Source organism: Conger conger, chromosome 3 (assembly GCF_963514075.1).
Source record: "Conger conger chromosome 3, fConCon1.1, whole genome shotgun sequence".
NCBI lineage: Eukaryota > Metazoa > Chordata > Actinopteri > Anguilliformes > Congridae > Conger > Conger conger.
The window spans coordinates 51553235-51580913 of record NC_083762.1 but is presented as its reverse complement, the minus strand read 5'-3'; the positions used below and the strand labels follow the sequence as shown (position 1 = coordinate 51580913).

Here is a 27679-nt window from a genome sequence, read left to right as displayed (position 1 = left end):
TTGGAAAACGTATTAATTTCTACCCATAGAGAACATTACTGTACTTTCAGGGTACATTCGGGATCCTTTAACTAAAATGTAGCTCCACTGTCACTTTATTTCTGAGAGTGCAGGAGGGTCATTCAACACCAGCTAGTAATGCTCATTCCTGAAGGATCGTGCAGACAGCACGCCTATACCAACGCTCATTCCAGGAGGGTCTCTCCGATGCCAATTGAGGAGATAAATTCCACCCCCCCCCTTATTTTCCCTATGGCTCTGTACTGGTTTGCACGCATGCATCCGCTCCTCTGAAAAATCTCATTTAGAGACGGGCAGATGGCCTGGTTTAAAGACGGGCGTTTAACAAAGCGGCTGTCCTATTTCGGGACGTGCGGCGCTGGTGCGGAGACGTGAGGCGCTGAAAGGCTTGTCGAGCGGTGCACGGCTTTGCCGGCGATGCTGAGAAGGTGTTGAGTGGAAAGCCTGGTTAAAAGCGCGCGTGTCTGCGCGTCAGTCGCCCGCTAACCGAACGGAATGATCTCCGCTTAAAGCGCCCGCCGCCGAACTCCGGCTCCACTCTAATTGTGGAGTCCTCTCGCTCACACGCTCGGATGCACCAGAGACACGCCAGGGAGGGAGAGAAGGGCTGAAGGAGGAATAGAGCAAGAGAGGGAAGGGATAGAAAAGGAGGGCAAATGGGAAAGAGAGGGAAGGAGATTGGGGGAGAGAAGAAGAGTGAAGGAGGCAGTTCGGGGAAAGTGTGAGAGGGAACATAAAAGAGAAAGGGAAGGAGAGAGGCTGGCTTTTTGTATGTTGTTCTAGCTGTTTGTCGGTCGTAGCAGTTGTATTTCAAAAGAAAACGCAGAAAGGAAAGAGACAGGGGGAAACTGAGAAGGAAAGAGAGGGAAGACGAGAAAGAGGGTGACAGGGATGGGAAGCGATGGAAAGAGAGGGCGGGCAAAGGCACACGCCCTGTGGCGCATGCACGCACACACACGCACACACAAACACACACGCACACACCAGCTGCTCCCAGACGGGTGAAAGTCAGTTCAGTGACAGCGAGTTGTGCACAGCCCCTCTGCGGGGGAGCCTCGTGTCCCAGGCTGGCCCCAGACGCTCCCGCGGGGAGCCGGCAGCTCGTGACGGCCCGCCTGCTGAAGGCCCTTTAGCTCAGCGCCTCGTGACAGCTTGAGAGAGAGCGAGACAGACAGACAGACAGACAGAAAGAGAGGCAGAAAGAGAGAGGGAGGGAGAGAGAGTGAGAGAGAGAGTCCCCAAGTTAACCCGGAGTGTCGTTGTGCTGTACCGCCGGCGCTAACGGCGCTAAAAACAGATAGCAGGGGGATCAGAAGCAGAAGCCCAGCTCGGCGTGCCGCTGTGTTGCTGCCGTTTTTGGCGCTTGCGCTCGTCACGTCTTGCCGGCGTGTTTGTCAGACACTCGGGGAGGGGTGGGGCCGCGTAGCGGAGGCATCACTCTTCAGCGCTGAATAAAAACATAGCCTAGTTCGAAGGAAAGGATTCTGCAATTGCATTTTTTGGTCAAGTGAGGACAGTCTACAGCTGTTGCCATGGTGCACGCTCGCTGTACCGATGCGCTGTATAGTCAACACAATCCCCAGCTACCTGTCCCCCTCTGCTTAAAACATGGCTAATGGTTTATAAATAATTGCTAATGGTTTTGTAAATGAAAGGCTTGGCAGGTCAGGGAATGCGAGGTGGTGCATGCAGGTGAATGTGTCGGTGAGTGTAGGCTGCGTGGGTTTGAGCGCTGCAGGGAGGCTGGCAGTGGAAATCCACGAAGGACCCCAGGCACCAAAGGAAGGTTTACGGCTGGAGGGGTTTCCCCCGCCTCATGAACGCGTGCTGCTCTGAGATGACTGCGCAGCTTGGTCTGTCGAGAGAAAAGAAGCAACAATGGGTGGTACGCGATTCTAAGCAGACGCCCGTTACTCTGCGTGGTTTCAAACTGACGGAAACATTCAAACGATCATTTCATAGTAAAAAAAACAACAAAAAAAAACAAACAGGAAACATTTTTAAAAATCATTTGGCATCAGATACATATATATATATATCTTTTTTTTTTACCGCAAAGGGAAAGTACTGTAGCCTATGTCTTTGGAAGGGAACTTGGGAAGAGCCTTAATGAAAATACATTTCAAAGAAGCTTCCTAATTTTTTCTGGATGGCTACAGTACCTAAAACGCACAGGTGCTGTTAGGTCATTGTCAGCCTCTCACCTGCAGAAGTAAACTGGTGCCACAAGACAAGATAGAAATCCCCAGATATTCAGGGGGACTGGGTGCAGGGCCTCTCTCTGCGGCCTGTAGACTCTCCCAAAGTAGCCAAGTATCGATTAACAGTAAAACAAACGATGTAATGGCCGTATAATTCAACATCGCTGCCTTTATTGACGGCCTGTTTGGGGAGTTGTAAAAACCGCCCTGATCCTCGGCGCTGTACAGGGGCGGCCTCCCGAGGCTCTTAATTGCTTTGGGTTGGGGGAGGGGGGGGCGAGCCTGAACGGAATTGGAGGTGGGCATGAACGCGGCACTCTAGCCTAGCGGATGATGGCGTTTCGTTCGTCTGGTCTCGTCTCGTAGCCTACTGCCGTTTGCGGAGCACAATGTGTGTCAGGGTCAATTTGCTCGCGCCAGCAGAGGCTCTTTTGTTCCAGGCGGCTGGCTTTTGTCTGCGCACACAAAGCCAGCCGACCTCCTCGTCTCCTCTCCTCTCCGAGGTGCAGTTTGAAGTCTCTCGTTTCTGGTTGTTAGCGAGAGCTGCGGAACAAACCCAGAACACGGCGCTGGTCTATCGACATCGTGCGTGATTTATCTGGCGGAATTCACGTCTGCCTGCTGCTATTACGCGTGTGTCTGTGCATCTGCCAGTTTGTAGTCGACGGGCATGTGTGTCTCCGTGTTAGCTGGTTTGTGAAATTATATCTGGGTGAGTGTTATTCACACTCTTTTTTAAAAAATGAAAAGGATTAAATAAGAAATAGTACTAGTACTGAGCTATTTTCTAATCGCCAGGCATGGAAACTTTAATGTTTCCCTGGAATTAATCCCAAAGTAACGCTTCTCAAATTGTACATTTACCCCCCCCCCCCAATTAAATAAATAAATCAATGAATGAATAAATAAATAAATAAATAAAATGAAATCATCCTGATATATTGTTTCAGTATATCAGGCACACACAGTCACCATCATTGTTTCCTATAGTATTATAAGAGATTGGTGAACATATTCAGGAGAATGTTGACCATTTCTCCTTACAGATTCATTCATGATCTTTTGGACTGCTCTGTTCAACTCAAAGCACACATTTTCGACCATGTTCAGGGTTGGAGACTGAGATGGCCGTAGCAAAACATACATTTTGTGGTCGGCTAACCATTTCTTGGTAGATTTTAGAGTGCTTGTGATTATTACTGTCTTGCTGCAAAATCCATTTGCGGTTTGGCAGAGGGAACAAGGTTTTTTGTAGAATACATTGGTGCTTGCTGGAGTTTGTGATTCCATTGACCTTCACAACATCTCCAGGACCAGCAGATGAAAACACAATCTCATGCAAAGATTAACCAGGATCTTTTATCATTGATATAAATATTTTACAACATTTTTCCAAACCCACTACTTGCCCGCTCACTTTTTGTCTCATCAGACCATAAAATTCAGTTTCAAATGAAGCATACCCAACTCCAGGACCTTATATTTTGTTAAGTGCCCTCAAAAGATGCCTTTTTCAGGCAACCCTTCCAAAAAGCCTTTTAGCATGGAGACACCATGTCTGATGGTAGATTTGGAGACTTTTTGTCCCCAAGATGCAAAACGTTTTGTGTATCTCAATAAAAATCATGGTTTTATTTTGCCTCCCCTTAATCACTGTTTGTCAGGGCAAGACGCACAACTCTTACTGGTTGTTGAATTTTTTTATTCTTGATCTAACTGTACAATGTGCTGTCTTTAGTTGCATCTCTTAATTTGTGATGGTCAGCAAACTTTTGTGTTGTTTCTTCTGAGAGTTCTTTTTTCCAATGCCCATTGATGACAATCAACGATGTTACTCCAGATGTTACTGCATGTGTGGCACCCGAGAGGCTACAATACAAATTGACTTGAAGATGCCAATATTTTTGTTGAATTTTATTTTTAAAAACACAACATGCATGTGCAGTCATGTCGTGTGTATGTGTGCATGTGCAGTCGTGTGCGTGCGTGTGTGAGTGCACATTTGTGCAGTCGTATGTGTGTGTCTGTGTGTGTGTCTGTCTTCAGTTTCCCGCAGCTGAATGCTGCGAGAGTGGACAATCGGGCTGGGGTTCCCTGTTTGGAAGCTAGAGGGCGCCCTTGCTGCGCTACTACTACGCTCTCTCTCTCTCTCTCTCTCTCTCTCTCTCTCTCTCTCTCTCTCTGTTACCGCTCGGAGTCTTTATCGCGCTGCGCTTCCTCCTAATCCGCGATCTTCCCGCCTGCTCTCAGCGACTCTTAATCAGGAAGCGCTTGTAGACCAGTCACGGACCAGCGATTCGGGCATGGTAGCGGAAGTGCAGACCGTAACGGTAGTTTGGGGAAGAAGAAGAAGAAGAAGAGGAAGAAGAGACTCATCAGAGTTTTGTGTGAATCCTCTGGTGTTGCTAATGATGAATCACAGCCATTGTGCGCTATAATGGTGCTGGGAGCGGAGCTCATTCCAGCTGTTGGTGATGCAGCCGGGGGGGTGGGCGCAGGTGGGTGGGGGGGGGGAGGGGTGAGTGATGACGCTCGTTTGGACCGGCGGCTGGACGAGGGAGAGCTGCACGGCTTTGGGGATGAGCGACAGCAGGGAGAGAGAGATGGACGTAGACAGAGAACAGGGAAGGACACAGGCTGAGAGACGGAGAGAAGCAAGGGGCGACATACAGAGTAGACGCACACAAACACACACACACACACACACATATACACAGATACACACACATACATACAGATACACACACACACACATATACACAGATACACACACATACACACAAATACACACACATACACAGATACACACACATATACACAGATACACACACACACATATACACACACATATACACACACATATACACAGATACACACACACACACATACACAAACATACACACACATACACAGACGCACACAAACACACACACATATACACAGATACACAAACACACACACATACACACACACACATACACACATACACAGATACACACACACACACACACATACACACACACACACACACAGATACACATACACACACACACACACACACACACTCTCCTTAAGCAGTGGTATGAGAATCTCCCAAATTATATGGCAGAGAGCCGGAAATGATGCAGTCCAAGATTAATTTCCCCATGAAAGGGCCCCACGCTGCAGAGTGTGTGTTAGCGCATGTGTCTGTGTGGGAGACACGTTGTGTTTGTGTGTGTGTTTGCTTGTTGAGGCAGACGTCTTGTATAGCTGGTGGGGTTTTTTGGCAAGTTTTGTTGCAAATGTTCATTGCTGTTCATCTATCCCTATCTATCTGATGACAGTGAGGTCATTGGTGGGGGTCACTGTGGTGACAGTGAGATTTTTGTTGGGGGTCTCTGTGGTGACTGAAGTTGTTGGTGGGGGTCGCTGTGGTGACAGTGAGGTTGTTGGTGGGGGTCGCTGTGGTGACAGTGAGGTTGTTGGTGGGGGTCGCTGTGGTGACAGTGAGGTTGTTGGTGGGGGTGGCTGTGGTGACAGTGAGGTTGTTGTTGGGGGTCGCTGTGGTGACAGTAAGATTTTTGTTGGGCGTCGCTGTGGTGACTGTGAGGTTGATGGTGGGGGCTGTTGTGGTGACAGTGAGGTCGTTGGTGGGGGGGTTACTGTGGGGTTTAACAGAAAACCAGAAATTAAATGTTTTTAAGAGTGCAGCTATCGACACCTCTCTCTTTCCCTGTTTCTTTCTCTCTGTCTCTCCTGTGTTCAATATCTCTCTGTCTCACTTTCTCTGCAGTCTGCGGGTGAAGTGCATGCTAGAAGTGTGTGTGGCAGGTGTCGTAGCAGAAAAAGGGCTGATGGCATGTGTGACTCATCAGAGACATGCAACACCCCCCCTCTCCTCTGTCCCTTCTGTCCTCTGTTTTAATTGGTTTATTAGAACGCTGCAGTCACTAAATCACTGAAATACAGACAAACACAAGAGCTGTGTCTGATATGGCTCACTAGTCACCAATTACTAATGCCTAACTAGCGAATGTCCATATAATGCGCTAAATAGTTTAGTAAATAAACAGTAAATTAGCTGCATATATCGACAAGACAAGACCATAACGTATATAGTCGGTTTTTAAAACATTGATTTCAATGCCATTGACTTCAGTGTCAAAACCCAAGCTAATTTATGTCTAGTAGTATATGATAGTATACTAACAAAAACTAACCACTGCGTACCGTGCCTTTTATTCATCATGAATACATTTCTGTATATGACACGTTCCCTCCCTCAGTCCTTTTCTTATTTTTTCTACAATGGACATGTATGGCTGTATATCTAGACGGGAGACATTGAACTACACAATAAAGCACGCCCTCGGCACCCGGAAGTTTGAATGCTGAGCGAAAGAGTTTTTTGCCCATTGACTTCAGTGTCAAAACCCAAGCTAATTTAAAAACCAAAGAAAACCTGATCGGTCAACTTTGTTCAGCGATACATCCTATGTCTAGTAGTATATGATAGTATATGAACAAACGACGATTGTTTTTGTCGAGATGTTTTGAAAAAATGGCAATAGCCTACCTTTTTTACAATAGAGTATATGGGACCATGTCTCCTATCGCTTGTCTAAGGCCTGGAAGAATAAAGAATACAATGTAAAAACGCCGAGGTTTGCTAGCTACCTAGTTAACAATATAATGAACAAACACGATTTCACCCTTTAAAAAAAAAAAAAACAAGACACACCTACATTATCGATCAACTGCCACTTTTAAATATTTTCAATTTATGCACAGACCGTTCTTATAGAAAGTTCCATCTGTGAGCATTTTGCTTTTGTACGTGGTACCTACACAAATGTATTTTTATTAGCTGGCGAACAGCATCTAGCTATTCTCTGTCACACAGCTACCTATATAGCCAATGCAATGAAATAGGCTTACGACGTGAAGAGTGAAATATTTAATTGCATTCGTAGGCACCTTTGACCCGTTTGATGGATAGTTTTAGCCAGTAGCGCCACTTTGGATGGGACGGTCAAGGTTGTGGGTGGGCCTCTATCTATCTTAAATAACCCAAACGCAGGTGTCTTTGATAGTGACCGACGCATTTGTCATTTTCTCGTCCAGCTATTTTGAGCTGGAAGCGATTGCACTATGCTTTAGACTAATAAAAACCTGGTCTCAATCTGTCACAATTGTATTATTCTTATTTTCATGAAGGAAACTACTTCAATACTTAGGTGACGCGTGTATCAAGTTTTTGATACACTCTCCACCTAGACGCACAGAAACTTCCTTCCGTTTTCATAAAAGACTTGGTAGGAGTCAAATACGCGATCCATTTCTGCAAACAGTGTCCATGGTCATGGTGCTCCCCTGTGACAGTGTGGTGGGGAAGCTGTTGCTCACGAGAGACTACGAACCGGGCAGGCTCATACGGCTCAGCCAAAAGTGTTCCTTGTAAAATTGTTCACTCACCCACATCGTTTTATATAGACGGTATCAGTTTTTAATTCATTCAAGATTAACCAGATAAAAATAATCATAACCATAATCATAAACCACATTCCTCAGGAAATCCTGTTGGAAGCGGCCGCTTCCCCGTGTTCTGTTCGGAACACAGTGGGTCTACATTGCATGTCTTTAATACATGAGTATCAATTACCTAAGCTTAGCTTTGTACTTCGCCAGGCTTGCAAACTAGCATAACTGCTTTATTACTTAGGTTGTCAGCTGAACTGCAGCAGTTAGATAGTTAGATATCACTGAAAGAATATATTCGTCAACATGTTTTATTATATAGGCTAGGCCTACTTACAGACCTCATACAAGACAAGCGATTGGAGACAGGGCTTCATATGCTTTTTATCGTAAAATTTAATATTTTCCCAAAACTACCATGGTTTCAGAAACTGCTACTCACAGCCTGCTGGCATTTATTGCTGAAAAAATTGACCGATTAGCTTTTTCTTTGGTTGTCCTTCAATGTAAAAACCCAAGCTGATTTAACAATGGGCAGAAAACTCTTTTGCGCTCAGAAGACTTTCTTTTATGTGCTTCACTGCCTGGAACCTCACCTCTCCTGCTGTATTGACGCTCTATAGGAGGAATATATCGAGTTTGCTTTCTCTCTCTCTCTCTCCCTCACTCTGATCATACACTTGTGTAACATAAGCATATACAGTGGCCAGTAGGCCTATGCTGGAATTACACATTGTCATGTCTTCATACATGTGGTAGGCATATGGGAAAATACTGGACACGTTTGATGCAAAGAACAAGAATGCTATGCTATCAAAATAAATTGGTAATCATTTTGCCATTCATCATATTGCCAGCTCCAGCCACACTTGCGTAGCCTTGGCAACCTTAGAAAAGTCCTGAAAATCGTGTAATGTGCGACCCCACTGTGATTCCTGTTCTTTACTAAATCGTGTAATTAGTGTGCGCTGAATAGCAGCGATTAAAAAAAACAACCGTGAGACAGTCGTTTGATGTGAGCTGTCCCTTGGACGCGATTTTGAAAATATTTTTTTCCTAAAGCATTACGTAGGCTAGTGTACGCCTGGCTTTACTGGACAAACAGGGTTTTGGATTATTGAATAATGAACATGTTGGGTTATAAACACTAGTTGTACTTTATTAAGCCAATGCTCAAGGGAAATGAATTTGTCATCAATGTGGCAAAACCCAGAAGCGCTGTTATTTCATTCGAACTGCTCCTGGATTGCGCCTTCCTCTCTCGCAGCTTAAAATGAGAATAAAAAAAGGTTCGCGTATTATAAAGTTACGAAAAAAGCTGTTGTTCACTAGTTTCGACGGTGCATTGTGGGATATTTAAAGTGGCCTAAAATGTGAGTTAAATTTGATTTTTTAATTCGGACACTAGAACAAGATGTCTGACGGCCAATATAGTAAATAGGGAGCCGTTTCGGACGCAGTCAAGCACTCCTAAAGGCCCTCCTCCAGCCGTCTACCAAACTGCCCGAGAAAAGTGCTGAAGTGTTCTCCCTGCAGTGACTCTCTTCTATGCATCTTAAAGTCTAATAAAGAAAAATAAATACATATTTTGGTGTAACCACATAGTTTTCGGTTTGAAACCATGCTCTCGCTTACTTGGTGATTTACGGATATGTTTAAATTGTACACCATCTTAATTTCTGGCTGTTTTTTTAACATTTTATTTTTATCAAGGGGTTCTTGTCAGTGAGTGAATGCCTGTAGCAATCAATTTGGTGAAACAAAGTGTTGGGGTTGTAGTTTAAAGCATTTCTGCGGGATAACAGAACCTCTAGTTTCCCCACAGCATAGTCTCTGTAGCTCTCTGTGAGGGTGTGTGCTTCTCATGTACGGGCATGAGTCAGGCTGCCTGCCCCTCAGACCGTCTGCTCCCCTGTGACTGCTGCTGCTCATACGGGCTGCTCCCCTGTGACTGCTGCTGCTCATACAGGCTGCTCCCCTGTGACTGCTGCTGCTCATAAGGGCTGCTCCCCTGTGACCGCTGCTGCTCATACAGGCTGCTCCCCTGTGACTGCTGCTGCTCATGAGGGCTGCTCCCATGTGACTGCTGCTGCTCATAAGGGCTGCTCTTCTGTGACTGCTGCTGCTCCCCTGTGACTGCTGCTGCTCATAAGGGCTGCTCTTCTGTGACTGCTGCTGCTCCCCTGTGACTGCTGCTGCTCATACGGGCTGCTCCCCTGTGACTGCTGCTGCTCATATGGGCTGCTCCCCTGTGACTGCTGCTGCTCATACGGGCTGCTCCCCTGTGACTGCTGCTGCTCATAAGGGCTGCTCTTCTGTGACTGCTGCTGCTCCCCTGTGACTGCTGCTGCTCATATGGGCTGCTCCCCTGTGACTGCTGCTGCTCATACAGGCTGCTCCCCTGTGACTGCTGCTGCTCATACAGGCTGCTCCCCTGTGACTGCTGCTGCTCATAAGGGCTGCTCCCATGTGACTGCTGCTGCTCATAAGGGCTGCTCTTCTGTGACTGCTGCTGCTCCCCTGTGACTGCTGCTGCTCATACGGGCTGCTCCCCTGTGACTGCTGCTGCTCATATGGGCTGCTCCCCTGTGACTGCTGCTGCTCATAAGGGCTGCTCTTCTGTGACTGCTGCTGCTCCCCTGTGACTGCTGCTGCTCATACGGGCTGCTCCCCTGTAACTGATGCTGCTCATAAGGGCTGCTCTTCTGTGACTGCTGCTGCTCCCCTGTGACCGCTGCTGCTCATACAGGCTGCTCCCCTGTAACTGCTGCTGCTCATACGGGCTGCTCCCCTATGACTGCTGCTGCTCATAAGGGGTGCTCCTATGTGACTGCTGCTGCTCATACAGGCTGTTCCCCTGTGACTGCTGCTGCTCATACGGGCTGCTCCCCTGTGACTGCTGCTGCTCATACGGGCTGCTCCCCTGTGACTGCTGCTGCTCAGACGGGCTGCTCCCCTGTGACTGCTGCTGCTCATATGGCAGCTATATGGCATCTTGTTACCGTAGAGACAACCAAATCCTTATCACAGACCTTTGCCGAAGTATAAATGCAAATCATCATTCATTTTTTTGCATGACACTTGTGGAAATGCGCATGTAACGAAGTATAAATCAGGCGTAAGATGTGGTGAGCTGTAGCCGTTTCCCGGAGGCTGAGCTGTGGGGATGACACCAGATCGATCCCTTTGAGAGTCACAGGGCATTTAACTAATCCTTGCCCCACTTCACTGGAGGAGAAATATTCATACACACCGGCAACCCAAGCACATGAACGCTCAGGGAAACTAATACACACACGTGAGCACACGCATGCAGCCCACACACGTGAATGCATGCACATACTTGCACTCTTGAGACTAACGTGCACAGACAACACAACCACATACATGCAGCTAAGATCACTCACACATGCATGTACACGCACAAACGTAGTATTTGCTTTCATTATTTCAATTTACCTCTGATAAGCCTGCTCAGCCAAGTTGATAAGCCTGGCATCAGCGGCAATTACGGGGGGAAAACCAAATTAAAAATAAAGTGTTGCCATACCAACGGTGACGGTGTCACCGGCAGGGATTGCGGAGCTGAAGCTGCTCGGCACGCTAACGGGAGAGGCGGCCGAGCGGAGCGTGAACGGGAGCGGAAAAGAGTTACGGGCGGCAGCGGCGGTATCGCGGGTTCCGCTGTCCGCTCAGATTGCCATCTCCCGCGCCGCTTTCCCCGACCCGCGGGGCGCTAACTGAAATCAGGCCCGGGCCCTCGGCTCCCGCCGCACTCCGGGGAGATGACAAGATAAGAGGCGGTGTCCCGCGCCGGCGGAGATCTGGGCCGGCCGATACGCTGCGGCCGGTCACGCGGGGCGCCGGACACGCGCTGCAGACGGCCCCGTTATTTCCTCTCCGTGGGCCTGCTGCCGTGGCACTAACGCTGAAACTGCAGAGTGTACACGGCTGTGGATGTATCTGTATCTGTCTGGGGAGGTGACTTGGTGGCTTTCATTCTTGGGAATGTTGAAGGCCCCGAATTTAGGTCCTCATATATCCATACGTTAAGTTAAGTACCAAGAACAATCCAGTTTTGCATGTCCTTTCTCCAGCGCCTCTCATGAGTTTTACCAAGAACTAGCTGTTTTAGGCTGTCTTTAAGCCTCATTGATAACAATGTACCTCTGTTATGATTGGCTGGCTAGCTGAATGCCCTCTTTGCCGAGCGCTTGGATTTGTTCCAGCTTAAAGGTGGGCCGTGCTGAAGCAAACGAGTGTATCATTGTGGTATCAGAACCTCACAGAGGCCCAAACGGCTAGTGATGGGAACGTGCGTTCATTTAGGTGAGCCAGATCTTTTGGTACCATTCGTTCAGAAGATTACTTCTGTAAAGTATGGGCATAAGTCTCATATGTTACCCAGTTCATTGTTTGTTCGTAGTATTGAACTGTATTGCTTCACAGCATAAATAAGCCACCCGCGTGTGGCTCCCTCAGAATATCACCCAGTTTAGTTAAGGAATTGATTTAACATTTCCCCCTTTAACATTAATTTAGTAAACCGCAACCAAAGTGTAATTGGTTAAATAACCATAATCATTAGCCCTCTTTTAGACAGTGTTCATTGATGCCACTTGTTGCCCTGTTGTAGCCTTGCCTATTAATCCGAGGGAAATAAAACTAACACAGTATTTTAATTTTTTGGATTGCACCCAGACAGTAAGCAGCTCCTGGTCGGATCTGGCCCGAAATCAGTCGGTACAGCTGGTTAATAGAAATATCCTATCGGCCTTCACACAAATGCTGGCCTGATAAGTAGCTATTGGACACTGTGTCACTAAAGTCACTAAAATCACTGTCTTTGGCTAAGTAGGTGAAGGGGGAGCAGGGAGATCTCACCGCTTTGGGAGAGAGCCAAACGAGCGAGTGTTTCATGGAGAAGTCTCTGAAAGATTTGTTTGAAAAGATTTGTTAGTTTGCGAACTGCCCATCACTACAAACGGCTCATTTAAATGCACATTTCCTTCATACGGATTGTGTGGATTTATTTGGCGACTGTATTATTACGCCAGACAGTCCCCAGGTATGAGGCTCATTGGCAGTGCTGTCCGTGGCATCTGTCCTGTAGGCCACTGACGCCCACAGGCAGTGCGGTTAGCTGCCTCTCCCGCTCCACTGTGCATGAGAGAGAGCCAGAGATCGCGAGAGACGGAGGCAGTGAGATGGAGAGAGAGACAGAGGGTGAGAAGCTGAGAGAGAGGGGCAGAGAGAGAGAGAAAGGGGGGAGAGGCAGAGGCGGAGAGAGAGAGACGGTGAGTGATAGAGAGGGACAGTGAGAGGGAGAGAGGGGGAGAGGCAGAGAGACGGAGAGAGACAGTGAGCAAGGGACAGAGAGGGAAAGACAGAGATGGAGAGAGACGTGAGCAAGGGACAGAGAGAGGGAGAGACAGAGATGGAGAGAGACGTGAGCCAGAGAGAGACAGAGAGAGGGAGAGGCAGAGGCAGAGAGATGGGGACAGAGAGAGGGAGAGACAGAGGCAGAGAGATGGAGAGAGAGAGAGGGGGACAGAGAGAGAGAGAGACAGAGGCAGAGAGATGGAGAGAGAGAGAGACAGAGGCAGAGAGATAGATAGAGAGAGAGAGAGAGAGAGAGAGAGAGGGACAGAGAGAGACAGAGAGAGGGAGAGACAGAGGCAGGCCTCCGTTCGGCTGCGCCTCATTAAGCCGCCGTTCCGCTCCGGACCTCGTCATCTCCGCCACAGCGCGTGGGCCGCATCGATTTCCTGACAGCCTTCAGCTCTCGCACAGCCCTGGGCGGCTGGCAGCTCTGGCAGCTGCTAATTTCTGTATTTACAAGGCCGGGCAGGGAGACGCGACTGGGTGGGTTGAAGGCTGAGCTCTTCAGTGACGCTCCCTCCCTTTCTCTCCCCTCCTCCGTTTCTCTCCCTCCCTCGATCTCCTTCCTTCTCTCCCTTTCTCTGCCTCCCTCCCTCTCTCTCTCCTGTTTCGGTCCTTGGTGCCCGTGCATCCGATTCGCAGCGGCCCTGTGCTCACAATGTCAGCTGCTTTCTACACATTGCCCCCGCCTGTATCCGAGGTAAATGAAAATACACGCCAGAGGCATTTGCGCTATTGCACTTAGGATCCGTGTGTAATTACCTCAGGAGACACACGCTTGGAGACACCGCGTTTACATGCATATTTATGGTTACAGCAGCTGCATATAGGACACAACCTCCTTCTACACGATTGGTTGACAGCTGCTTATCGCCAATCGCCCTTTAACCCGACTGAGCATTGTGAATATGTATAGCTGTATTTTGCTTTGTTGTGAGATTTTTTAAAATAGACAAATTACATTTTTTCGGGAAAAAGATAGTATTTATGTATTTATGAGTATGGTAATAAATCTTTGCAATCTCTTGAATTTGCAACAAAACTTCAAGTCCAGGTGACAGCAATCTGGTTCCTGAGTTTTGTGCCAGGAATGTTAACGAAGACGAAATGGATTTTGGTGGGCGACGAAGAGGTGGCTTTCCCTTTGAGGTTTCTGGTTTGGCCCGTTTGGAACCCCGCTGTGCGAGCCGTCGCGTTCACTGGGCTGCTAAAGCGCATTGCGCTGACGGACAGAAGGTCAATAAGGTGGGAATCTGCCCTGTAATCAGCTGATGGTAAATCGATGCACATGTCGGTGTGAGGTGCGCGTGTGACACCAGACAGCTGTGGGCCAACAGCAGGAGGGCCAATGAGACGTGTGCCGCAGCTGCCCCCGCCCCGCCCTGCCCTGCCCCGCCCCGCCCCGCCCTGCCCTGCCCTGCCCTGCCCTGCCCTGCTCTGCTTCACCCCCCTCCCCTCTGCAGGGAGTTGCCTTTCGGTCACTGGCTCGCTTGGTAGCTTGGAGTATGTACTTTCCCTTGTCTCAATGCTAGAGACCCATTTCCTTCCTGAACTGGGACTGCAAAATTGACATTTACTCTCCTCAAACATGCTGTATACATTAGGCCTGGGCGAAAATGATATCACGATGTTGCCACTTGAAAATATTCCGATAGGCTATTACCCCCCCTCCCCTCCACTACCACCACCACCCCGTGCTGCTGCAACCATACCTCGTCTACATCCTTTCATACAATACAAAGGTGCACTAGGGGATCTTTTAGATCAAATATACTGTTGATGCATAAAAATGAATATTAATCTTCATGAATATATTTTTCATTCATGTACACTCAAGTGAGTTGAAGATTAAAATAAATGTCAATGAAAATAATTAGGTTTAAACTGAGCCATTTTATTCTACATAGAACGGGTCATCTCATGCACCAGATATTCACGAGCAGGTGAAATCGGATAAATACACTTTTAGTTTATGGTTCGGCTGTTCACTGAAGCTCAGACATAGGCAGAAATAGTCTACTTTCACTTTCAATTAGCAGCTCATTATTTAGGAGGAGCGAAGCGACATATATTAAACATCTGGCACAACAATACGCTGATTCAATCCTCTAATTACGCAGATCGTCTATTTTCTTATCTTGGATCTGTTTTTGGTTAGTTACCTGGTCGAACAGCAGAACTAGCACTCAGGGACCGGAGTTGAGTCAGGTGTGAGTAGACTATGACGCAGCACGTCTCTGAAAAGAAATGCCTTCACTGATGAGACACAATCGCCAGCTAGGATGCTACAAAGATTAATTGGATTCACATCAATTATTTCCCTCACAACTCAAGGACATATAATCGCTTGTCTGGAATGAAAGTGGCCGTGTACGTTATCGCATCGCCGATGCTCGATTGCCTGTCTCCCAGGCCTGATACCCACTGAGCACTGACCTGTCACAGGGCCTAATACCCACTGAGCACTGACCTGTCACAGGGCCTAATACCCACTGAGCACTGACCTGTCACAGGGCCTAATACCCACTGAGCACTGACCTGTCACAGGGCCTAAAACCCACTGAGCACTGACCTGTCACAGGGCCTAATACCCACTGAGCACTGACCTGTCACAGGGCCTAATACCCACTGAGCACTGACCTGTCACAGGGCCTAATACCCACTGAGCACTGACCTGTCATAGGGCCTAATACCCACTGACCACTGACCTGTCACAGGGCCTAATACCCACTGAGCACTGACCTGTCACAGGGCCTAATACCCACTGAGCACTGACCTGTCACAGGGCCTAATACCCACTGAGCACTGACCTGTCACAGGGCAGGCTGGATCAGAGAGTCACAACTCATGACCAGCCTTGCATGAATGACCCTCTCCTCTGTATGGTGTGACTGTATTTTGTTCCTTTTTGACCCCCTACATTTTCCCTCGCTTTCTCTTGTGTACCCCCTTCTCCATCCCTCCAGAGTGTCTCATGCTCTCTCTTGCTCTGGCCCTCCGTCCATCTTTCTCTATCGGTCCATGAGGGGGAGGGATCGTTAGCAGGGCGCCCTCCCTCAGCGTGGCTGCGGGGCCCGGTCACGTCCCATCGGGCGGGGGGGAGTCGTGTGTAAACGGAGCGCAGCGGATCGACAGCCCGTCCGCCAACGCCCCCCTTCCTGCCCCCCCCCAGAGCCACGGGCTGCTGACAGCTCTCCATCACTCAGTGCTGACAGATGCACCGAGTCCGCCAGGTTACGTGTCAGGCAGGGATGCGTGTATGTGTGTCCATCACACACATACGCACACGCTCATCCACACACGCACATATGCACACCTACATACAAATAGGACAACCTATATACAATAGTGAAACAATTGTGTAGCTGTCCTAATACTTACAGACCTCACTGTACGTGCATACATGAACATGCTTAAACAGACCTGCATGCATACCTTGGATGAACATACATAAGCGCAAGCTCAAGATTACGAGTGTGTGTTGATGAGTGACATCATTGTATATCAGTCAGTTGAGTCACGTTCAGCAGCTAATGGGCAGTGTTTCCTGGCGAAGGCACCAATCAGAGTTCACTGTCAGAACCTGTGTGTGTGTGTGTGTGTGTGTGTGTGTGTGTGTGTGTGAAAACAGGATTGCAGCCTTCACAGACCTCATAGTCAGGTCTTTGTCCTGGGTAGAGATATTACGGGCAATTAAAATGAGATCAGAATATTGTGTGTGTGTGTGTGTGTGTGTGGGTGTGAGAGAGAGACTAAGAGCAGGCAGAGACAGTGCAGCTAAAACGTCCCATTTAATGCTCCATCCATCCTAACTCTCCCAAAACCCCCTTCTCTATTGCAGCTCATTTCATCTTGACACAGGAGTGCAGACTTTCCCTTGCCTTTTGTGCCTCCGCAGTGTTGCGTTCGCGTTTGCTATCGATTTGTAGGTTAAAGAACAACATTAGTAGTTGTTTGAATGCACAATACGATTGTGAGCTCAGCAAGTGCATCTTTATTTGAAGAATCAAAATTGGAAATAGCTATCTTTAAATTCTGAAGTTACATCCCCCGAGTAATTACCAAAGCAGAGATGTTCCCCTCTTTAAATTTGTGCTCCAAATGACGACAGCTGAGCTTGTACTGACAGCTGTGCCTAAATTGAACCACGTCTTTGTGTGTGTGTGTGTGTGTGTAAACTTGCATGAGTGTGTGTGCACGTGCGTGTCTGTCTATGCATATAGTGAGTATATGTGTGTCTGTGTGTGCGTTGTGTATGTGCGTGTGTGTTTTGTGTGCTTTGTGTATGTGCGTGTGTGTCTGTGTGTGCGTTGTGTATGTGCATGTGTGTTTTGTGTGTGTTGTGTCTGTGTGTATGGTACGGGAGGCAGGGGTGTGTGCTACCTGTGTCTAATGGCGTGTGAGAGGGAGAGAGCTCTCTCGCGCTCCGCGGGGCTCCTCTTTGGAAGCAGAATTGTCGGGCAGAAAGGGAGGCGCGCCGTTGGCTGGAAATGATTTCTCCCGGGATGTTCCGGCTCACGCTCGAACGCCTTCGGCGGAGCGGCAGGAAAACCCTGGCTGCATGCTGAAACTCATCCTTTCCACTCTCATTTTCTCCCTCTTTCCTCCCCTCTCCTCTTCCTCCCGCGGCGTTACCTTTGTAGGGGGCTGTAATGACAGGGTGCGAGGCGGCGGACAGATAGCACGGCGACCTCATATCCCACAAGGGCTCTCAGTCTCTAATCACCGCCATTACTTACTTAGCGGCACGCCGACACCCAGAATGCACCTTGCGTTTTTGTGGGGGAAGCACATTTTGCCATTAACCGTAAGTCTGAGATTTAGTCTAAATCTGGAACTGATGAGCAGTGTCTGTCTTTGATCTGAAATGTACCCACGCAAGTACACACACACACGCATGCACATACACACACTCACACACGTTGAGGGTTGCCGGTTTGATCCCCTGCCCTGGGTGTGTGTCAAAGTGTCCCTGAGCAAAACGCCTAATCCCCAATTCCTCCCGACGACCTTGCATAGCAGCCAGTCCCTGCTGGTGTGTGTGGCATCAATTGTAAAGCGCTTTGGATAAATTCACCATTTACCATACGCACACCAAGCAGAATTGTCACAATAAATTTGAACAGGATTCGAAGGTCAAAAATGTTTTCACTCAAAGTGAAAACTTAGTATTTCTTTGAAAGTGTAAACAAACGGCAGCCTAATTTAGTAAAGTCTTTAATCTGCACACATCCCTCTCATTTCTCTCAGTCTCATTTCCGCAAAAATTATTTTCCTCTTTCATAGCCATTTGTCTACAAACGAGCCAATCAGCACAAAGGCTGCAATGTCACTGCCAAAAACTCTGAACCAGCCGTCAAGGAGGACATTATCCCTCCAGAATATCCAAGACGTAGCGCGGCAGAGTGCTGGGGTTCCACGTAGCTCACGGGAAGATGAGACAGAAGGATATGTGGTTGTTTGCAGAATTTGCTCGTTGGAGCTTGGATATCACAAAACTATGTGAGCTATCTGAGAACCCGTGTGCAAACTCAGAGCCCTACATGATTCACAGAAACAACCCAGTCAGACACCTGTGTCAAAACAGCCACGGGTGACCATGGTCTCTTACCAGTGACTTATTTTTCACCTCCCATCTCATAGTTTTTTTGCTGACCTGGAAATCGACAGCCCTCACACGCATATGCTCACATGTGCGCTCGCACACTGTTTAACTTCAGCCCCACCTCAACCTCTCCCCTCAAATCACCCAGAGTTTTACTGTCCTACATTGTAAAAGCACCTTTCAACTTTACGGTCTTCATTCAGTGTGAGAAGGGGTGCGTAGACTCTTAACTGTGTGTGATGTGGTGCAGACAGAGGGTATTTAGTGTGTTAGAGGGGTGTGTAGAATCCCTAGTGTATAATATTGAGGTGCAGTGTGTTAGAGGGGTGTGTCGAATCCCCAGTGTGTGATATTGAGGTGCAGTGTTTTAGAGGGGGTGTGTAGAATCCCCAGTGTGTGATATTGAGGTGCGGTGTTTTAGAGGGGGTGTGTAGAATCCCCAGTGTGTGATATTGAGGTGCGGTGTTTTAGAGGGGGTGTATAGAATCCCCAGTGTGTGATATTGAGGTGCAGTGTATTAGAGAGGGGTGTGTAGAATCCCCAGTGTGTGATATTGAGGTGTGGTGTTTTAGAGGGGGTGTGTAGAATCCCCAGTGTGTGATATTGAGGTGCGGTATTTTAGAGCGGGTGTGTAGAATCCCCAGTGTGTGATATTGAGGTGCGGTGTTTTAGAGGGGGTGTGTAGAATCCCCAGTGTGTGATATTGAGGTGCAGTGTATTAGAGAGGGGTGTGTAGAATCCCCAGTGTGTGATATTGAGGTGCGGTGTTTTTGAGGGGGTGTGTAGAATCCCCAGTGTGTGATATTGAGGTGCGGTGTTTTAGAGGAGGTGTGTAGAATCCCCAGTGTGTGATATTAAGGTGCAGAATGTTAGGGGGGTGTGTAAAATCCCCTGTTGTGATGGGGGTGCAGAGAATGCCGTTCGGTCACTGTGTCTGCCCCACGGCACTCTGGGAGAGGCAGATGTGCTGCGGCTGCACGTAGGCAAATGACAGCCCGTCTCATTAACGGTTTATTGAAAACCTCCACAGCTGCACCGGCCTGACCTCCTCCCTCTTTCTCTCTCTCTCTCCCTCCCTCCCTCCCTCCCTCCCCCTCTCTCCCTCCCTCCCCCCCTCCCCCCCTCTCTCTCTCCCTCCCCCCCTCCCCCTCTCTCCCTCCCTCCCTCCCTCCCTCCTTCCCCCTCTCTCCCCCCCCCCCGAGGATCTCATAAACCCCTCTCACACTGCTCATTGTTTTCTCTCTCTTCCAGACTGTACCATGGCCTGGCATGGGGGGTGCCTCTCCTGATGTCATGCCTCCCCCTTTTTGGAGGGTTCTATGGCCTTGCCGGAGCCTGGTGGTGAGTATCACGCACTAGGGCGGGGTCCGGGAATACTGACCTTCTTTCACAAGCGGAGTTCGCTTTGAGCAACTCTGTATTCTCATGTCCAGCTTCTTGGGAAAACACCGCGTTGGTACAACCTGCTAATAACGCGCAATTCAGTTGACCAGAGAGAGAAAAATGATAGGAAGAGGGACAGCGTGATGGAGAATTAAAAGGAGTAAAGTATTTAAAGTTTAAAACATATATTAATATCCGTTTTGTGCTTGTACTACATGTGTGAGATCATGCTAATGACGCATATTTTAATTGAATTGAGGCATATTTGAATTGAATATTTGAAATGAGAGAGGCGAGAGAAAAGGCCCGTGGAAAGATCCAGAAATAGGTCCCCGACTCGTTTTGAGTTTGGCACGGGGGAGGCGTTTCCCCCCGTACCCCCAAACAGGAAGCTCCAGCTGTGGCACCGCCCTGCTGGACACCTGCTGTCCCCCACCTCCCACGGGCAGGTGTGGAGTGCGGAAACAGGGCCATTAATCCTGTTTATCTTCCCCTCCTCTGCTGGAAAGGGCCCGTCACGCAGCCGATAAATAACAGTGCTGTACGCAACACCTCACCTCCCACTAATAAAAAAAGAAGAAAAAAAAACTCCCTCTCAAAACAGCCTTGTGCTGTGACCCCACCCTCTGCAGTCTGGCTCAGCTGCCCATGAAGGTGCTATTATTTTTATTATTATTATTATTATATACAGTAGTAGGTCTTAGGCATCCAAGATTATTTTAATATAAATTTGGTCGTAGACATTTATTTATTATGCGTTAGTGTGTCAGTAGAATTTCCCAGCATTGATGGGAATGTTAGAGAATTTTGAAATGTTAGAGAATTATTTGGTATTTCATTAAATAAAGTGACATATTCAGCAATAGACCACTTTTCTGATAAATACTTGATTGTGGCTGTCTGGCTGTCTCATTTTCTTTCAAGTCTTCAAGTAATCCCAAAGTATGCAGAATAACTGTGGCAAATTCTCCAATATGTTTGCCAGCCAATTTACTTATATTTTTGCAGTCTTAAAGGCACAGTTCTGTATATATTTCTGTATTATTGTTGTTTTTGCTGTTGTTACTATTATTACAATTTTAACTTGATTTTTGAAGAAACAAGCTGTTCAAATGTTTCACAGTAGAATATAAAAGTACAAAAAATCTGTACAAAATCAAATCATTGTATAGAATATGATACTAAAAAGAAAGGCTGTGCTGTGGGTAATGTGGTGGGTAATAGGGAGACATTGCAACAGATAGTTTGTGTTTGTGTTTGTGTATTTGCCAGATAATCAGACCATTTTGCCATTTTAACTTCCTTATCTAGGAGGCTGGTATCAGGGAGAATAAAACGGATAAGAATGGTTTCAGTGTCACATTACTGACAGGAAACAGAGCTCCACCAATCACAGAGTACATTGGTAAAAAGAAATCGATCAATGCTGTCAGAGATTGGGGGATACTACTTCCTGGATAACCATCCTGAAGTGCAGACAGAAAGTATCCACCAACAGTTGTTCTATTGGTTGTTGCCAGTCAGCTTCTTCATTGGTTGGACTCCTCTCCGTGTACAAGTTGATGCTGTGACTGTCCTGTGCCTATTTTATTACCTTTGATTGGTAACAGGAGGTTCTGGTACTCTGTGATTGTTGTGGACATACAATATTCCTTCATCAGTATTCATTGTAAGTCCAGATCAGAACACTTTGAGGCTCACAAAGTGACAGATAGCGGGCATTAAGTCACACAGTCAGCCTGTAGGTGGTTGAATGTCTGTGATGACATAGAGCTGTACGATATCTTCTTGATGTGGCTGCTTTATTTAAAGTTGCTTGCGTTGTAGTAGGCTATTTGTGAGTGAACATGGACTTGATTAGTGTTGTTTCCACTTAAACAGTCATGGGCAGCTGTCTCCTGGCAGCGGACCACAGAAGTGTTACCCCCAATGGTGTCAGGGTCATGAACTCGCCCACCTAGTGGTGCATTGTGGGAGAAACTAGGCACTCGTTTGCGCCAGGGCAGTCTCACTGCAGCTTCTGCCTGCTTGTCCTTCCTGAGGTCCAGAAGGTGCCGGAAAGAGGAAGGCCTGGAGTAAGGAATTGCGCTTTGGGACACTCACGTCACGCCATGCCTGAGCTCCGCTTTGACGTCAGATCGCACGGGCGGGAAGGTCTCTCAGAGTCACCCTCTCAAATCCCGCTACAGGCAGCACAGAACATGCACTTCTGCCCTCTGGCTGCTTTATATAGGTCATGAAGAGGAAATGAGAAAAACATTTTTTTTTATATTTCAGCGACATACAGTCAGGTTCAGAATTACTGGCACGATTGATAAAGATGCACAAAACACTTTGGAAAACAACACCACTACTGAGAGATATTATATCATGCAAAATATTGTGTGGTTGTTAAAGATTTAATAGAATCCCCCCCAAAACAATTACTAAAATAATAATGAATGAAGAATTTGATTATCTATTATTAGCCCCCCTGTGATTAGCATTTGGTGCAGCCTCCCCCGGCTGGGAGGCTTTTTCATAATAGTTGATATGGTTAGAGAACAGTTATGGACCGATCTTGAGCCATTCCTCCATGCATAACCTTTCAAGATTTCAAGATATCTGTGCATATGGACTATCTCTTCAAATCAGACCACAGGTTTTTGAAGGGTTTAAATCCAGAGGCTATGGCTATGGCCAATCCATTGATTCTTTAAATAAAGGTAAATGTAATTGGTATAATTCAAAATGCCAATGATCACAACAGGAAGCCCTGGATAACTGGCAGCAAATGGGTCCCAAAGCATGAATGATCCAAAGAGGTGGTGTTTTCTGGTTGATTTTTGAGTGCAAGATGCAAGTTCGAGAAAAGCATAAATCATAATTACCTTTTACCCCTATATAGTCAATTCTTCATAACCATACAAACATGTCTTGATTGAAGTATACACTTACTGAGCACTTTATAAGGTATTTATTAGACATTTTTTAGACTTCTACTGCTGTAGCCTAGCCACAGAGTTATGATGCATTGTGTGTTCAGAGATGCATACCACTGTTGTAATGTGTGGTTATTTGCGTTACTGTCACCTTCCTGTCGGCTTTGACCAGTCTGGCCCTTCTCCTCTGACCTCTCTCATTAACAAGGCATTTCTGTCTGCAGAACTGCTGCTCACTGGATTTTGTTTTGTTTTTTTGCACCATTCTTTGCAAACTCTAGAGACTAGTGTGCGTGAGAATCCGAGGAGATCAGCAGTTTCTGAGAAACTCAAACCACCCTGTCTGCCACCAACAATCATTCCACGGTCAAAGTCACTTAGATTAAATGTTTTCCACTTTCTGACAGTTGATGCGAACATTAACGGAGCTCCTGCCCCATATCTACATGATTATATGCATTGCACTGCTGCCACACAATTGACTGATTAAATAATCGCATGAATAAGTAGGTGTTATAAATAAAGTGCTCGGTGAGTGTATACACCTTCCTCGAAAACCAGATTTTACAAGATTTGACATCATAGTGTACCAGTGGGCCCTTCAAAAATTCTTTAAAATAAAATATGAATAAAAACTTGGGACAGCACGCATGTATGTCCCTTTCTGGCAAGTTTGCAGCCATTCCAGATGTTTAAAACTTTTGATTATTACAGTCCTTACACTGCCTAGTGGTATGCTTAACCACTTATGTATGTTTTTGTACCCATTTGTGGTCGACAACCATCTGTCTTTTATAATTTGACAGTTCTTTGGCTTTCCCCATGGTGATGGATGATGAGAGACTTTACATCTGTGTTAAATGGGCTTTTTGAGTGAACTGCCCCTGGGTGCTGGGTGCACACTACAGGATATTTGGGCCAATTTTGGGCATCTCAGACTTGAAGCTGGCCTGAACCGGTTAGCCCAGATTATCTGATAATGTAATCTTCAAGCAGAATTATAACCCTCTCGATCGGCTCAGAGACAACCTGATTTGAAAATGGAATTAAGAATATATTCAATATTCATGACCCGAAATCCTGTATTGTGAGGGGAACACCGATGGAATCTCGAACAGAAACCTGCAGTAGCCAATGGGAGCCGAGTTGACTGGAAGTGGAATGTTTGTTTGCTCTAGAGTCACACTGGATGTGAGTTTGAGAGATCCCAGGTTGTATGACGTTGGTGTCAGTGTCCCTAATTTTGTTGAGCAAGACATCCTGTTATGTGCACTCATTTTCATACTGTGATGATAGGTCACAGTACTGGTCATTTCAACTGAGATTAACTTAAATCAGTACAATTTAATGAGAGACTTAAATTGTCAAAGTTACTGCCACAAAAACATTTGTTTTTGTATTTTTTACTGTTACTCAAGTTTTTTTTATAATTGTGCTAGAAAAAAAAGTATATAAGAATTTTTATTGTATTTTCATTAAGGATTCCAATAATTATTATTGGCAATGGCAATAATAATAGACCTGACTACTATATATTTGGGGATTTAGGATTTGTTTAATACTCCAGGTAGAAGTCAGTGTCCTGCCATCGAATGCTGCTCTTCAGCTGCCACTCATTTGAAGTGTCCACACACTCCCTTTGTCCTCCTCAATGGACAGCATGTGCCGGTGGCAGAGTAAGAGGACGCGTCGGTCAGGGAGGTGCTGAGAAACGCCCTGCACTCTCAGAAATATGGGTACAGTGGACGTACATTTTGTTCTTCAAGGAACAGATGTCCCAAATGTACCCTGAAAGGTACAGTACTCTTCTTTTGGGTGGAAGTGAGTACCTTTTACAAAGAAAAAAAGGTACAAAATAGTTATTAATCCAATGGCAAGCAGTACAATTTTATGTACCAATGAAGTGACAAGCTTTTGTACCTTTTCCTTTTTTCTGAGAGTGTCCAGACCTCGGCTTCTCCCTCTACACCCTTTTCGCCTCCTTCCTCCCCTCCCCCCTGTATTTCCCTCAAATCGCCCCGGTGGCCCCTCGGGTCTGGGGCCGCTCCAGCTCCGTCCATGACCTCGGAGGAATTCTCATGTCGCCGGGGTTTAGGCGAAACGGCGGCCGTGGCCGCCAGTGACACTGCTCGCTCAGCCGCACTGCACTCCTCTGAGCCCTGCTCCGCGCTGACCGCCCGCCCTCTGCACCCGACTTTGGGGGATTAAACGCCGCGCACTACAGGAAGCCGCTGGGGCGTGGAGTGGGACAGTCAGCTGCAGCTGTGCTACGAAAGCCCCCGCCCCACCGGGAGAGCCGGTCTACCCAGCCCTCCCCTCCCCCCAAATCCCAATCCGTCAGAGTGAGGTCAGCTCCTCCCCGTCCTGACCCCACCTCTCCCTCCCCAACCTCATCTGGGGATGGCCTGGAGGGACCGGGACCCGAGCTGCCGTACGCCATGACGAATGTCAGTCAAGTCAGCCCGTATCTCTGTGGCGACATGCAAATTTAATCCCGTAAGAGGTTTAGGGGGGGAGTGTTTGCGGTCGGAGTGAATCTTCTTCTTTTTTTTTTTTAGTTGTGGGTGAAACGGTTTGCATTCCCTTAATTTGCAACCCTGAGGACATGGACTCGAATCCACCCCTCCCTTCCTCCTTTCATCTTCCCCTCTGCGCCGTCGCTCCCGCTGAGTTTGACCGCGTTCCCAGTGCCGGGTTCTGCTCCCAGAATAACGGTGGGCCCACTCCCAAACCTGTTTTTGAACTTTTCATGTCATCCTTTCGATTTATGTTCCATACTTATCCAAGTAAAGCAATTGCAATTTTGGTAGAAGTATGCATATTTTAGGGTCTAACTGCTACTTTTTGAGCTGGGAGCAGGGTTAGGGACCTTTCCAAAAACCTTCCCCACTGCTCTTTGCAAATTTAATACTGAGACCAGTATGAGGACACTGATGCGTGCGGGCCTTTAAGGGACTAGGAGCGGATTAAGACGAGGGCGAGGAGCCTGGCGTCTGCTATGCAGCGAATGAGGAGGGAGGAAAAAACATACACTAGAGCTGTGTCTCAAAAGCCCTGAAATAGTCTGATAGCTATATGCAGCCTACACTCAGAAATAAAGGTACTGTCTACTTCAGCTGAATTCCTTTTTCTAGTGTTCAAGAAGCGTTGTTGAAGAAGCCAGGTCAGTGAGGGCAATGATAGCTGTCCGATATTAATTGCAGCTTGGGACAACTTTCAGTGAAAATCTAAATAAAGCTGTTATTGCCTTGTGGGCGACTGTCTGTCTGAATTATTTTCGTGCTGTTTAGGAACTGGGTGCTTTGTAGGCAATTGAGTTAATTTGGCGACAAGTAAATTCGAAATGGAGCCGGCAATGCGTGTGGCGAAGCTAAGTGGTCATTGGGAAAGATCCTGGCTAGGACCGGAAAGCTGCGGTGATGAAGAGAGCAGTATTTTGCCAGACAGCTGCGCTACTTTGCTACACTGTTTAAGATTATCACATAACATATGCTTAATGCTTAATCATATTGTGCTATTCATTGACATTGCACCACTGTATTCACATATAAGATTCTCATAATGTACCGTCTTCGTTTGTAGCTAATCATAGCTGGGCTGCGTTTCCCGAAGCCTTCTTAACGCTACGTCGTTCGTAAGTTGTACATTAAGCTGTAGCTACCTTAACGTTTCAGCGTGTTTCCCGAAACGTTCTTAGCTAAGTATACCTTCTGTACGTCGTACTTTTGTAAGGTTGATCTGGAGCACACTTAGCCATACCTTATCGGTATTGTCAGCTCACTCCGCTAGTGGCCACCACTCTTCCGACCGCAAACCTCTGAAATAAGCTGTTGGACGTAGTTACATTTCAATCTGTTAAACAGATTGTCCACTAATACTAACACAGTTGCAGTTGGCTACTAATATTACTAAAAAACCACATTCATGGGACTTTTCATGCAAAGAATAAAAGTGTACATTACGAAGGATGCATGTTGCACTTTATTGAACATGTTGCCTAATTGCCTTTTTAGAGATTCCCCACTCTCCCTGGGGGCTGGAGCGATGTTTAACCATAGTTATTTCTTTGTTTTGTTGGACACCGTAGTCCTAAAACTGAAAAATTTCCACACCACGTCCTCTAACAATATCTCCATTGCTGTGAAGCTGTGGGACCGCTTCTTTCTTCGTTTTTTTTCTCCGCTATAGTTCATGTTGTTTTCGTGTTGGTGCGTTTTGCTTGTTGGTGCGTTTTGCTTGTTGGTGCGCTTTTATTGAAAACGTCAGCTAATCAAAGAAAATAGTGAATTACACCAGTAATGTGATGGTGTGTCTGGCAAATCAACCCTGATTGCAATGTCATTTAAGGTACCATGACAAAGATATTACAATAATGTAAATAAAACATGACATGCAAAAGAAGGCATATGTGGCGTAGCGGGACAACGTAGCGTATTATATATCAAAACCGTAGGCTATATATAATACTAAAGGGGGAAATTATAAATACAGTTGGATACAAGTTTTTAATTATATTAAGTTCACACCAGTCATGATAAATGTATGTTGTGGATAATCGATCTTAGAAAGGTCGATGGGCCTATTAACGTCGCATGTAGAAGCTATGCCTTAAGCATTCTCCTAAGGGATAGTTCGGGGAACACACATAGAAAAGTAAACAACTTTAGTCAGGTATATCTAAAACACTAAGAGACACCGATATCGGG

The 27679-nt window shown here is 46.9% G+C and overlaps 1 protein-coding gene across 1 annotated transcript in view; it reads left to right on the top strand.

Moving 5' to 3' along the window:
- The window catches only part of si:dkey-100n23.5, a 175613-nt gene that overhangs the window by 53713 nt on the left and 94221 nt on the right, over positions 1–27679 (top strand). Inside the window, exon 7 of the mRNA XM_061234735.1 lies at positions 19921–20010. Coding sequence (XP_061090719.1) covers positions 19921–20010 — 90 coding nt within the window. The remainder of the gene's footprint in view (positions 1–19920; positions 20011–27679) is intronic.